The 15,475-nt window shown below is 42.4% G+C and overlaps 1 protein-coding gene across 3 annotated transcripts in view; it reads left to right on the forward strand.

The window, feature by feature from the left end:
• The window catches only part of LOC111237464 (A-kinase anchor protein 2-like), a 73,450-nt gene that overhangs the window by 21,187 nt on the left and 36,788 nt on the right, over positions 1 to 15,475 (forward strand). For 2 of the 3 annotated variants that reach the window (XM_022766569.1, XM_022766570.1), the window contains exons 4-6: positions 9,003 to 9,117; positions 9,883 to 9,904; positions 10,943 to 11,068. In XM_022766569.1, coding sequence (XP_022622290.1) covers positions 9,003 to 9,117; positions 9,883 to 9,904; positions 10,943 to 11,068 — 263 coding nt within the window. Of the gene's footprint in view, positions 1 to 9,002; positions 9,118 to 9,882; positions 9,905 to 10,942; positions 11,069 to 13,229; positions 13,270 to 15,475 lie in introns of those variants that run through there. The other variant, XM_022766571.1, reaches the window with a different exon arrangement.

Genomic DNA, 15,475 nt, shown 5'->3' on the forward strand with positions numbered 1-15,475 from the left:
AGTATGTTTATTAACTTTCTTGCTGAGAGTACAGTGAGAAGACTGATGCCAGCTTGTTAGCTTAGCTTAGCATAAAGACTGGAAACAGGATGAAACAGCGAGCCTGGCTCTTTCCAGTGGTAAGAAAATCTGCTTTCCAGCGCCTCTAAAGCAAATTTATTTAATTTGTACAGAAACCAAAGTGTAAAAACAAGATGCTCTGGTTTTATGGGGAGGGATTTTATGCGTCTTGGCCAGGCAGAGTTCTTGGAGTTTGGCTGGTTGCCTAGCAACCTCTAGGCTAACTTTTTCCCCCCATCTCCACTTTTCATGCTAAACTAAGCTAACCTGCTGCTGGCGGTTTAGCTCCATATTTCCTGCGCAGACATGAGAGTGGTGTCGATCTTCTCATCTAATTCTCGGCAGACAAACGAGCATATTTCACAAAATGTCAAACTATTCCTTTAACTTTGTTAGCAGCACATAGTTACGGGATCTCCCTTCTTTTCCTATGTGTGTGCTGACACTGTTATTCTTAATTTCCCTTGAGTCCTGCTCTGATCTTATTTCTACAGGGGATCAATAACTTTTCATCCTATCTCTTCGAACTATCAATCAATTACCAGACCAGAATACCTCTTAGTTACAATCTGTGCTGACAAATGGAGTCTGTAAGATACATGAGGACCAGCAGGAAGTCTGACTACAGCAAACTATACTTATTGCAACCAGCCCATTGAAGTGCCCTGGATCGTGTTACATAACGTTCTAAGAATATTTGTCTTCGCAGTGGCAGTATGAGAGCACATAGTTTTTAATTGAGCTAGAAAAGTGCAGTGCAGTTCAGCTGTGTACCGATGGAAAGTCTACCTGCCCTTGTTTCTGAGTTAATCAACATTTCAGAAACTTTTTTTTAGCTTGAACCAAATGCATGTGCAGTGGAAACAAACCGGAGACGACTAAACTGCTTCAAAGTCCAAAATTAGTCCCAGAACGCATGTGACAAAGTTCAGACCAGAGACCGTGTTAGGATGGACTGGACAACCACGTGTCATGTTGGACGTTTACTGTATCAGATCAAGCTCAGCCTCCTGTTTTCTTTTTAGTCTCAGTTTGAAATGTAGGTACTCGGTTTGTGTTTCCAGAAGTCATTAACATCCTACATTTGGTATCTATCCTGATGTCAAAACAAATCTTTTCAGGCAAAACAGGTTGTGTATACAGAGGAATGAGAAAGCACTGTACTCCGTCACGGCCGTTTGCTTGAACAAAACACAAATGTCTCATCATTCCCTCGGGACACTGGAGTGTTTATGATCTGGCTTTTATCCGTATAATCCCTGCTTTTGTGTTGAGTCTTCTCATTTAAGCCAGTTTAAATGAGACTGTCAAAAAAGACATGAACTAACACTAATTATTTTGGCTAAAGGACAGTGAATTGTTAAACCTTGAGTGTATTTAGTGTGCAGCTATTTCAGTTGTTTAATCAAGAGCAAACACCAAACATGGTGAAAGCTGGTGTTGGAGACTCTCTCTGTTTCATATCGTTGTAAACTGGATATCTTTGGATTTAGGACTGTTGGTCGACATCATGAGGACATAATCTTTAGCTCTCAGAAACTGCAACAGTGTGTGCACTTTTCATAAACTTAACTATCAAACTATTAAACATAACTAAGTAATTAAGTGGAAATAAAATATTAATTGAGAATACAGTCCTATATCTCAAGGATTGAGCTGGGATTCTAAGACAGGTCTTCTATCAATCAGAAACTGTTATTGTATTGTTATTCAAACCCACTGACTGTGTGTCTAGTGAAGGGACGTGGTGTTAATAACACATTCAAAGTGCTAGTTTACCTGCATAAGAGCACATAATAGCAGAGTTGAAACATAGCAAAGTGCTAGTACTGCTGACCATCTACTCACATTTGTAGTTTACTTATTTGATCTTAAATAAATTATAGCTTATGCAATGTTTTTTCACCACCACCTGTAATAGAGAGCTTTGGCTGTATAGATTAGTAACTGGGCCTGTCATTATGCCCACACCACAACCTGTAATTTGTCTTTGTGTAGACTTTAAACTCTAAACAATGGGGCAGATGATGAAGACCTTGGGCTGATATAAATAATGTATGTTTAGTTCTGTGTGTGAATTTTAGCCAAGGACTGTTAATCCCTCATGACAAAAGTAGGAAGCAACACAGAAGTGTATGAGTTACAGCCACTGTATCTGACTGTGTGAGCAGGGTATAAAAAAAGATCATAACTTGAGGCCAAATATAATGTGAGAAAGAGAAGTGGGGTGGGTGATGTACACTACGCCTACAACTCCTCTGAGTGATGTGAATTTAATTTGTTAAATGAACATGGGCGAACAGCAGGTGCAGGTACAGCAGGTGCTCCTTATCTGCTTTTATGCTAATATATGTCACTCTTCACATCTTGTTTGTGATCTGGAAAACAGAAAAGAACAGCACAGGAAACAGGAAGAAGCAGAGTATAAGGGACAGAGTGGAGCTGGACATGATGCAGCTTTGATAAGATGAAATGGAAAACAGAAATGTTAGTAAGGACTTTGATAGATAGAGGCGAATGTTACGTTTTATGTAACAACTGAAATATATATTTGTTATAAAATCATTACTTTAATGTGTAATGACACTGTCAATGGCTGCCTGAAATTGTGGAGTGTCCCTGCCTTTAGTCTGGTCTCCAGAAGGTGAAAGCCAGCTCTGTCAGATTGAGGTCAGGTGATTGATTTGGTCAGTCGAGGATATTCTTCAGACTGAAAAGTTCTTTGGTTACTTTGGCCGCATGTGTTGGAGCCTTGTCCTGCTGAATGATGAAATGTCGTCCAGTGAGTTTTGATGAGCTGGGCTGGTGACTCCTCTGAGAATATGGTCATGAAGTTTCCCCTTGATTGTTATACGCCCACATCCTGGAGAGCATGCATTCTTGACTTGCTTTGTGGTCATAAAGGCTTTTTTTTTTTTTTTTTTTCATTCATCATCCGTAAGACGAACCCAGCTGATGAATTTGGGAAAGCAACTGCATTTTATATCTCTCTGTTAGATTTTCTTATTATTATTATTCTTATCTTCTTCACTTTCATCATCACCTCCTCATACTGACAACTCCACATTAATCTAAATGGCATCCCTCAACTCTTGAGTCACGTGGGAGCTGTTTTGTGCCTGAACTGATGCTGAACTGACACACAGCTGGCCAAGAAATATTTCGTTGCCAAGCATCCAATTACTTCTTAACCTAATTGAAGCATCTCACTCCGCTTCTTTCATTATCTCAAATTAAAGCTGACACTTTTACACACTCCGTTATTTCATTTAGCTTGAAGAACAAAAAATGTGTAACTGTTCAAATACTTACAGTCTGGACTGTAGATTATTTCATCCTCAAAATGTCAGGAGAAGAACTTTACCTAGAAAGCAACTTTGCTACATTCACACACAACACACACAGTAAAATGTTTAAAAACACTCTTCTTTATGGTGCGGTTAGACCGTCTTCCTCCATTATACCCTCAGTCTGTCATTGCTGTTGCTTTTGTCTGTCTCTGTATCACTGACAGACTTTGTGCACGTGGACTCATGTTCATACACGCGCACACACACACACACACACACACACACACACACACACACATACACACACACATTCACCACACATTAAACCAGATGTCTGCTCCATCTCCTCCTCCTCCTCCTCCTCCTCCTGTATGATGTGGAAAGCAGTTGCTGCCCACCCAGTTGTATCCATGGCGACTGTCCTGCGGTTGGTTGACAGGGCGGGACAGTGACATCACTGGTCTCTTTCAGGATTGCCACAGAGATAGCAACACAGCCAGGCAAGGAAGTAAAAGAAAAGGCAGAGATAATGAGGAGAGGAAAGGAGGGACAGCATGAGGTCATGGCCCCATCTCAACACACACACAATACACACATCCGAAAGCCACATATCCTACTCTGCAACCAGGAAAACAAGTCTAGACTTCTTTGGTGTGTATTTATGATCCGTACAGCTGTTTATATACAGTATATACAGTATAGTATAGTATATCTATATAGTTTATCTATATAGTATATCTTCTATTGATATTGTATGTTCTTGTATTTCAATAATGAACTACTTCAAATGAACTTAACGCATGCATTCCAGTGTTTTAACAGCGCGACAGGTCATTTAAAAAGCAGTTGCATCATGTTACTTGTTCTCTGTCTGTGCTCACGGTTTGGTCATGTTTGAGGTTTGATCACTAGAGGGTGCCAGACACAAGCATGAGCAGTGTGTTAACCTTTCTCACCGTAAGAGGGTAGACGCAGTCAAAGATACACTAAATCTAAACCCAATCACGTAGTCTTCTAGTACATGCTAACCCCAAGCCTTTAGAGGTTTTACAAAGCTAATGATGGTCTGGATTTGTTGAGAAGCATTGATCCACATTTGGAATAATTTTTTGGGTTTAGTTTCTTCAAGATTGCATTTTATCCTGTAATACAAATAGTATATTATTTGTGTACTTTAGATGTTCAGCTATTTGCCTTCACACTTTGATTCCTACCTTCCTTACTTCCCCTGTCCGTATCCATTTCATACTTACACTTTCTACCTGGTCAATATTTTTTACAGTGGATGAACTCATTAGGTACCACAGACACAGTATGAGTCCTTACAGAAGTATAGCAGTGATATTAGAGTGCCTTTTTATTGGCAATGACAGATCATATTCATAGAGAAAGATTTCAATTTATGATAAGACAATTTATTTCAGTGTTATAAACTATTGGCAAGGATTTATGCGCAATAGATGCCAAGCCTAACCCTAAAATTTGCCTTGTAGGATGCTCCTAACAATACTGCAACTAAAGGAGTAATGGAATAGGATGAAATACCTGCATCCTCCTCCGGTCACAGATCTTGCTTCTCGACCATTTTTGCAAGACCTCATGCAGCTCACAGGAAGCAGAAGTAAAATCCATTTCCCGTCAGAAAGGGAAAAGAAGGAAATGAGATAGGGAGGAGCAGGGGTGGGTAGCGGCGCGGGAGGGAGCGGTGTACAGACATCTGCTGTGCTTAGAAAAGACATAAAACAAGACACGAGTGAGGGATCTTTAATCTACAACCACAGCTACTGACAAACATTGTACAGTTAGTGTGTCAGTTTGTGTGTCCAGTGTCAGTGTGAGCACGACAGGGATGGGACTAATTAATTCTCAAAGGTTTCATGTATTTGGGGACTTCTTCTTTTTTTTTAAACTGTGCACATCTCTTCTCTCTGCCAGCGAACTGACAGTTAGCAGGCTTCAAGTTCATTCAAAAGATATATTTGTAACAATGACTAACGTCTCATAACTGTCTGCAAACCACTCATCTTTTGTGGAGCAGTTTATACTACGACAGAGGAGCTTAAATAAAAGTGGATGATGCAACGCAGCTAATAAGCTACAGCAGCTTCTTCCTGTCCAGCTGTCAGTTCCATCGGAGGTCAGCACAAGCAGCTTGCTCTTGGTCAAGTGTGTGTGTTTAAGACTTGAAAAATGAAGCTGCCAGACACAGGCACTAGCCTCAGCTCTAGTCGGCCTGCTATACCGCTAATGGCTTTTTCTGCAGAGTGTGCTGAGACTCGCTGCTGCAGTTTGGTTGGTAGTTAACACAAACGCTTGTACGTAGCCTACAACTTGATATTTTGGATGGATAATGAAGCATAATTTGCTTTACTTATGTCCTTCCGCACATCCAGTTAGCATGTCCTGCACTCTTTTGTCCTGAAACATGCGAAATGCGTAATACTCAAAAACCCCATAACTTTATAGGTCCAGACCCAGAACTCAGACATCTAATCTTGCTGCGAAATGATTCTGAACTATGTCAGTGTTTTATTTGAAAGTAGTACTTTCACGAGAATATTTAGTGTTGGTGTGAATGTAATCATTGAAATCCTTCAAACCAATGATGGATGTGCCCTGCCCATCACTCTCACCTTTCTTCCTCTTCCGTGTTTATCTATCGCCATGCTGATGTGTCCATTGCAGGGCACGTTTCCCTTTCATTCTGTTGACAGACGGAGTGTGTGGCATCGCGTGTTTACATGAGGGAATTTTACAACATCGCTGTAAAAAAAATTCTTGTCTAGAATAGTCTACAAATAAAGGTCAAGTAGTCTACTTAGATAAACTGATTGCACATTGTGCTGCAGTCCTTGCAACTCATTCTGAGGTTGGGTAATTGTTTCTCATGCCAACAAGGCTAGGGTTAAATATAGGATGTACAGTCCAGCATTACTATACTTAAAAATAACTACTACAGTCATTACTCCTAGACCACAAAAGGCACTCAGATATAAAGTTGGAGAAGATTCTTAAAAGTTATTCAAAGAAAAGATAAGATTGCGAAAAGCAACAGTGTAAGTATCGTGGTTATAATAAGTGACCTTCACCTGCATAATACCACCTACAGTTTACTATAGGTATAAACAAAATACATTTTTCATTAAGCAGCTGAGTTGCGATCACATTCCAGTCCAACATGAGCTTGGTGTGCTGTATTATATTGGACAATACACTCTGATAAGATGCTGGCTGTCTTCAGAATGGACAGTAGTTTTATAATAGCTGTACTGCATGTTGCTATATTTGTTACATTTGTGCTGTAGCAAAGACAATAGACTGTTGTTTTTGAATACACAGACCCTTGATTTCAAATAACTCCGAATGACCCCGAACTGTGCTGATTATTATGATCCAGACAATGGCTTGAGGGTCTTAACTGGTCTTATGTTTTTGTTCAATATTCAGATGTGAATAGGCTTTCACATGTAAGTACTGCGTGATTACATTCAGCAAAGACAAACAAGAGTGACAGATGCAGCAAACAAAAGATTTACTTCTCGCTGCATCTGAACCAATACCACAACCTCTACTGCAATCTGCATGCAAACAATATACAAGATAGCATTCGGCTTTGGTCTGAGAGCATGCATATTAATGCAGATGTGCACTTGGTCCTCAGAGTTATTAAAGCTTTGAAATCAAGTATTTGTAGTGCAGAAGAAGAATCCTGGCTATAACATCCAAACATCACACATGACATGAGTAGAAACACTGGCAGATGGTGACGCGACGAGTGTGAACTGTGTGGATTTGTTTTATTCAAACTTCAGTGATCAGCGCCAAAGCACCAGGTTTTTTTTTTTTCTGGTTTCTTTTTGTTAGCGCCAAACAAATCCAAAAATACACACACACACACACACACACACACACACCCACACACACACACACACACTCACATTCACACTCACACACACACACACACACACACACACACACACATAGATCACTGCTGATATTTTGGAAAATCATCACAGCTGACGGTTGAATTGGGCCTATTCATGCTTAAAACTTGTGCATGCATATTTCTGTCAAGTGCTTCAGATAAATGCCCCCCCCCCCAAAATAGTAAACAGTGCAGTGAGGACAGTGTGTGCTTGTGCTTGTTCATGGTCACTGATACGACGAGTGAACTCTTATTGATTCTTGGCCGCTGTGGGAAGGTCCACTGTTTATGTTATTGTTATGAACCATGATATCTCTTTTACACACACACATGCTCACACACACACACACACACACTGGCGCACAAATTCCTTGTGTCCCAGAGGAGTGTATGTCTGAAGTGTTCTGAGCGCTGGCAGTCAGTGAGGAAGCAACTCTGGTCCTCCTCCCTGGCTGCTTCCTAGTATTGTTGTTACATCCATCTCTTAAATGTCCTCGTGAGCATGAATGTGTGTGATCTTGGATGTGTACACTGGACTATTTTCGGTGCAGTTTTGGGATTGATACTGAAGTCTTGAGACAGACGGACAGAAAAAAATGACGGAATTTGTTGTATGGACGTTTCTAAGTTTCTCTTTAGTAGCAGGGGCGGAAGTAGCAAAATTTCTTATAGAACAAAGTGTTATGACTTTGACCGCCGAGACTATGGTTCTCTATCTGTCACCTACCACCAGTCGACGTTGATCTTTTCAAAACCTTACAATTAGTAATAAAAGTCACAGTGAAGTCATTTCAGTCTGCGGTGGTTAGGTTTGATTATCACTTAAGTTGTCCCTGCAACCAGTCAGCGCCTGATTGCTAACACTGGCTGTGCATTAGGAGTTTTGTTCACTAATAATACATTTAATACAAGTCATTTTGGTATGATGCTTAAAACATAATAAATTGTTATATCTCTCATACTGGAATAAGGTTGAATGGACTACTTGAAATCACACTGAGACTTCAGCTCAGATCAGGATTCAGGTGAATACTTAGTATGGATCACGTAATTCTTCAGGCTCCATGTCAGACTAATTTCACCAAACTCAATCATAATTACGTAAAATATTGTGCAGAACTGCTGAGTTTTATTGCCATAAATGTGCCAAATTCTGTTGTTTTTTTTTAAATAAACAATGAGGCTGGTTCAGCAAATGTTAAAATGTTTTTTCTCCTAACCTCTAAAAGCATTGGTAATTTGTATTAAAGACAGCTCATCATTCTGGACAATATTAAACTGTGGTGCCCAATAAACTATTAGACTGCTGTTGGAGGTTTTTCCATCAGGCAACGCCCCCCTCCCCCCATCTAACTGAAATCTGAGGGCCTGAACCAGGTGGCCTGAGGCATATTTCAACCACATGATATACTGTACAGTAGAGTGTAAGTGCATCAGTCTCCAAGTAATATCCTAGAGCAGAAACAAGTATGAAGGGCATGTATTGTTGTGTATTTTTACTTACACGAAATAACAAAGGGGTTCTCAGACTAGCTAACCACAGATGTCTCTAGTAATACATTTTCAAGTGTAAATATAATGTGAGTCTTTTTATACTTTCAACTTGTTTAGGTTTGAGTTGATTCCCTAACGTTTACCCTCGAGGATTTTTTTTCTGTATGGGGCAGCAATCTTCCCGATTCCAATGTCCTGACAGAGGGTGTTCTCTTACTCTGTTGTGTTTACAGGCTGGAGTCTGAAATCGGTGCACTTGAAAGTGAAGAGTCTCAGATCTCAGCCAAAGAGCAGGTTCTCCGAGAACGTCTGAAAGAGACGGAGCGCTCCATAGAAGACCTGCAGAAGGTACAAGAACATGAACGACTTTGAAAGCTTCTAACTGCTGGCTTTGAAAGAAACACGCTAATATTCAAATCATTCAGCTCCAACTAGTCGGTACTGACATCACTGTTGTGGAGTAGCTAGGCCACCCCCTGCAGGGGGTGTTCAGTTCTTGCAATCTGTTATCAGTTTCTTCTTTCATTACACTATAATTACCTCAGTTTTTTACTCCTTTATAAGTGTAAACAAAAAACTGTGAAGATGTCGTATAGCTCTCTTGCTGCTAATCAAAAACACACACAAGCGTGCTAGATATAAATGACAAAACAGAACTGTTAAGTTTTAATTGCACTGTAAAATCTTAATTAAAAATAAACATGGCAGTCATGTTGCTGCAGATGCTGAATGTTGAGGGGAGTAGCACCAAGGCAGGGTTAGGGTTATAATAATGTTTACTTTTTAACATAACTGGTTATTTTTAAAGCAGTGACAGGAGACTGAATGTAAAAACTTTAAAAGAAGCATCGTTCCCCAAATCAGTGAAAAAAACATTAGATGGTGGTGGTAAATGAGAAAAGACAGAAAGGGATTGTGGTCCTCCAATGCTTTCCACTGAGCAAAGCTCTGAAATGTTATCTCATTTTTGAATATGTCATCATATGTAATACTCATACTTCTAAATAATATATTTTGTGATAGAAAGCCTTTTAATCATTATTATTTTTCAAAAATTCCAAAAAAGATCACTCCACTATGGCTCATATGGATTTTCTCCTGTCTCTCTTTCAGAGTCTGATGACCCAGGATGGAGGTATGAGCAATGACACACACACACACACACACACACTAAAAACGCACACCTCACTGGGATGGTGTCCACCCCTGACTTATTGTTGTTTCCTAGCAATGGGGTCCCTCTCTCTATTTGTGTGTGTGTGTGTGTGTGTGTGTGTGTGTGTGTGTGTGTGTGTGTGTGTGTGTGTGTGTGCGTGTGTGTGGATAATAGTCTCGCTGAGGCAGGAGAGATGCAGGCCAGAGCACGCTCCTGAACCCCCAAACACACACTCAGCCATACCCAACAAATACACCCATAGACATATATGTGCCTGCACACAAACACACACATGCACCTAAAACGCACACACATACACACACAAACCTCGGCTTAGGGAGACTATTGAAGCTAACACACACACAAGGCCATGACTCTGCAGGCTGCAGTCGTTGGCTTTATCCCCCTCTATTCACCAACAAGCCCTGTAAGCCCCTAAAGCTTTGTTCCTGACATCACACGCACACAAACACACACACAAAGCAGTAACAAATACACAAACATACACACACACACGCATACTTCTGCTGCATAAGCATTGAACCTCAGGGGTGCTAGAGTTGCCGTGGACACAGAAACAGAGATGAGGAGAGTTAGGTGGTGTGTGTTTTTGTGTGTATGTGTGTGTGGAACAGGGGCGGGCAGGGTCACTCGGGGGTGTGGTTAGTTTCTCTGTTGGGGGGCTGGGCTGTGTGTGTGTGTGTGTGTGTGTGTGTGTGTGTGTGTGTGTGTGTGTGTGTGTGTGTGTTTTTGTCAGAGTGTGGGTGTGGTTACACATCACTGAGATGTGTGTATGTGTGCGCATGTGTGTGTATCAGCATGTAGCTGATGTTAGAGAGTGTGTGTGTGTGTGTGTGTGTGTGTGTGTGTGTGTGTGTGTGTGTGTATGTGTGTGTGTGTGTGTGTGTGTGTGTGTGTGTGTGTGTGTGTGTGTGTGTGTGCGTGTGACTCTCCCTCTCGGCCTCTAACGTCCCTCTGACCATGTGTCATTTCCCCTCCTGTGCTCCTGCTCACTAGATGCCACCTGCTGCATGTCGGCCCCCCTCTCGGACTGCACGGACCCCGATCCCGACCACCTCGTCCTGGCCACGCAGCCCCAGACCAGCCCACCTGCCTCTGGAGAGCACGCCATACCAAGACCTGGTAAGACAGAGGGAGAAGAGGAGGGTGAGGGACGGGAGAGAAGAGAGAGAGGGAGGGAGGGAGGAAGGGAGGACGGGAATGTTTTGGGCTGCCGCCAAGTTGGATTATAACCACGACAAACTCACGTGCACATGGAGAGCGGATAGGCACAGATGCGCACACGTTTGCACAAAGTTCGGTAAAATCTCATGTGAACTTCAAAAGTTACATCAAAGCTTTCATGTCTAAAGAAACATATGGATGACATATGCTTAAAGATAACAATTTACAGCATAGAATTCAAATTCATTGTTTTTATTAAGAAACAATGCAGATTTATTGTAATTTACTGAAATTAGTATCAATAGGCATTAGTATCAGCTTCAATTTAGATATCAAGTCTTGTTGTTATTGGTATCAGAAGCAGTATCTTAATTTGTAGTGACATGAGTTTAGTATCAGTGTCAACATAACTTTTAGTCTCCATGATAGAATTACTATGTTTTGGTTTTTATTTTAGACTAGTTATACTATCATAACACTGCTATGCTGTAATACTACATTCTTAATGGGTTTAGGATTAGTTATACTGTTACTCCAGATGTTTGTGTTAGTTTCAGTTAGAATTCGTTGAAAGAAAAAGCTAAACGTTATGATAGTGAACGGCTTGTGTTTAGTTTATTATCTTTGTTTCTTTGTATTTGGTTCTGCTGACTTTGCACTGGGGGATAGCTCTACAAAATAAAAGCTCAGCTCTTGCGTCAGTTCCATTTAATAAAACAGTTGTGCTTATGATTGATGTGCAGTAAGTTAATGATTTCACATCAAAAGACAAGTGTATGAACAAAGCAAAACATCACCATTCAGTTAGAATAAAATGATCACACTTTCACAGATTGGTGGTTTATTGAACCTTAGGAAACATCAACATGTTTTCAAAACTGCTTGTTTAGCAGTATAAGTGTTTCAGTGTAATCCTAAGTGACCTAGAAGCACCACAGTTGACTTGAAGTACCATCTATACACATCCTCAGTAAGTTTACATTATGGTGCTTTAAGTTAAAAGTTATAAGTATTCCTAAAGATCATTTTCTGTTGTGCTAAATTGTCAGAGAACAGTGTCCACGTCCTCACGCTTCACTCCCTCCACCTTTTCTTCCCAACACCCCCCACCCTCTCCACTGGACCCTTCCTAACCCTTCACTCGTCCTTTAAACCTTTCTCCCTTCTGCACTCCCCCCCCCCCCCCCCCCCCCCCCGTCTCTTCTCCCATTCACCCCCACCCCACCCCCTCCTCCTAACAGCCATGTTTGCCATGGAGATCAACGTGCAGCATGACCCACAGACCGGCGAGCAGCGCATCCTGTCAGCCAACCGTGTGAGCCCGCTGGATGCAGCGTCACGTGGCATCAAAGTCTATGATGATGGCAGAAAAGTAGTCTACGAGGTCACTTCCTCTGGGGGTGTGTCCACTACCACTGTGGAGAATGGTTGGAGCTCTGCGCAGGTTGACCAGCTGATCCAGCGCGCTGCCAGACCTACTGTGCGAGGAGGAGATGGCGGGAGGGGTCAGGTGACGGTGACCCCAGCTACCCCAGCTACCACAGCTACCCCAGCTACCCCAGCTACCCCAGCTACCCCAGCTACCCCAGCTACCCCAGCTACCCCAGCTGCCCCAGCTGCCCCACAGGCTTACGTTTCCCCAGCAGATGTTGATGATCTGTCCCCACCCTCCTGCGCCCCACCATCCATCCCCTCCAGCCCACCAGCCCAGGTCACCCTCCAGAGGGAAACCCGGCTGGGCATGATGCCCCCCTCTGCTCCTGTCACAACTCAGCCCGTCTCCTCAGCCCACCCAGGCAACGAGCTCACCTCCCCACCTCAAGCCAGTGCAGAGCACCCAGTCACCATGGTGTTCCTTGGCTACCAAGACGTTGAGGACATGAGCGAGAGCAGGCGACTGCTAGGCTTTGACGGCGCCGTGAAGGCCGAGGTGGTTCTGATCGACGAAGACGACGAGAAATCGCTGAGGGAGAAGACGGTCACTGACCTATCCGTCATCGACGGCACGGCGGCTGACCTCGTGTCAGGGCGGCCGGCCACATCTGAGGCCGTCAGCACGGAACTGTCATCTGACGGCCGTGAGCCTGACAGCGCCTCCTCGCCCCCCGCGAATCCTGACGCCAACACGGCCCCCCCACCCGGCCTCACCCCCGCCACAGGTACAGACAAGAGGAAACGCTGCGAGTGCTGCATCCTCATGTGACTGAATCTTCTTCCTCTTCCACCCTTTTATTATTACCCACAACACCCCTCTCTTCTCCTCTGTCTCTGGATGGTTACTAACAGAAGCCCTGCCTTCCTCCTCCTCCTCTGGACGCTGATCGGCTGGCACACACATGCACACTCACACACGCTCTTGTCTGACCTTTGACTTTTTACTCAGTTCCATGATCACCTCTACATCTCTTCTCTTTCGTTACACACTGTGTCAACATTGGAGGCTCTGCCTTCCCGCCTCCCTTCTCCTGCAACAGCACAGTATATTTCACAAATTCAAATCACGATGCAGGAATTAAGCTGTTGTCGTGCTGCTATATTTATGGTGAAATCAGACAGATGGAGGAAATTGATGTTTCTTGTCAAGGAGCTTAAACCAGGTTATATATATATATATATATAGACCTCCTCTCAGTGAGACTCAGTAAGACTTTACGGACAATCAGTCACATTGCCATGCTGTCAAACCAAACAGTGCGTTTGGCTCTAAGGACAATCAACCAGATCACCACCTTTAATAAGCCAGTTTATAAAACATTCAAAAAGACACAGTCTCAGTTATTTTTTTATTTTTTCTATTCAGTCACTTCCAACTTCCTTTTCTCTCAACCCAATGCTCAACCAACCCCCGACCCCCCCTTTTGTCTCCAAACAAACATATATACACTCCACACACCCAACCTATGAACTCAAACAACCCACATACCCCCCCCCCTTCCTTATACAGACTCTCTCTGACCAGGGCGGAGAGGAGGGGACTTGTTGCCTTGGTTTCTTTATGTGCCTCTTCATTCTTCCACATCTTAACAAAAGATAGAGATAATTAGAAGTTTCTATTAGACTTTTATTTCAGTTTGCTGTTGTTATCTGAACATTTTCCTCTCTTTTCTTTTGAAACTTCAAAGGCCATTGAATTGTTGGGATGCCTGTTTCCGTGGGAAACTGAGGTTTTTGACACTGTAGTTTGTAGTAACAGGACTCTCTCACTCTTTCCCTCATCTCTCTCTCTCTCTCTCTCTCTCTCTCTCTCTCTCTCCCTCTCTCTGATGTTTTCTCCATTAACTCCAGCTATTCCACTACTGAGGTCATTTCCTCCTATTCTAGCACTTCCTATCTCAGCAGCCAATAAGAAGCCGTGGAACACCTTTTGGCAGCCAGTAGGATCTATACAGCCAACTTTTCCAATGTGTCTGAAGTCTCTAGAGCACAGGAAGCTAACGGCAGCTTAATGAGTACACTCTGACAGCAAGGGAACACGCATTTCCACCTATGAAAACAAACATGGGTTATACACTAACAGCCTGAGCACAAAGATGTGAATAATGACTATTAACGAGCACTAGCAGATTACTAAATTGCAACTATGACAGCTGCGCTCAAATGAGCTTTTAGACAAAGATTCTGTGCAATTCATGTTCATCTTTCTGTCCATTAAATTCACTTCACTGCTGCAGAAGCCCACCATAGATCCATTGTGCTCTTTACAATTCAAAGAGACTGAAAACACTGCCAGCTCTTGCTATAGTCACCAGCCAGGCCCTCGTTTACAAGGGTGCTACAAATAATGTGGCCTGGGTGTCATTATAACATCAAGTATATAACACTGTAGGTCATTTTCAAGGCTGGTTTTCAGAAAAAAAAAAAAAGCTCTCCAAAGCAATAATCATCCTCATTCTGTGAAATGATAGTGGATGCTCTGGTCTCTTTTGATGTTACATGGAACAGAGAGGATGGCGATGCTCAGTGTGCATCTGTTTGAATTGATTTTTTGAGAGAGTTAGTGACTACACTTTGCCATTGTACGCTACAGAGAGATACCTGTTGTCAGAGTGAGATCAATAAAGTTATAATTGGGCCAGATATGTGGTTGAAGAAGACATTTGCACACTTACGAAGAGGTTAGAGAGGCTCTTCAGATCCAAATAATGTGACTTAGGGGCGTCTTGTGGCTCAGGTGTGTATCAAGTGGCCGTGATGTTCTTGGTTTATTTGGTCTTAATATGATTTATTCACATCATGACAGAAAAAAAATAGAATAAGCAACAGTGAACACTTCACTAACCTAATACAATGAGCATACACTGACCTGAAGAGCCTCAACAACCTTTTTTTCAGAGTGCAGTCTCTTTTCCTTTTTTTTTTCTCCTC

This window comes from Seriola dumerili, unplaced genomic scaffold (genome assembly GCF_002260705.1).
Source record: "Seriola dumerili isolate Sdu_G_001 unplaced genomic scaffold, Sdu_1.0 BDQW01000874.1, whole genome shotgun sequence".
Lineage (NCBI taxonomy): Eukaryota > Metazoa > Chordata > Actinopteri > Carangiformes > Carangidae > Seriola > Seriola dumerili.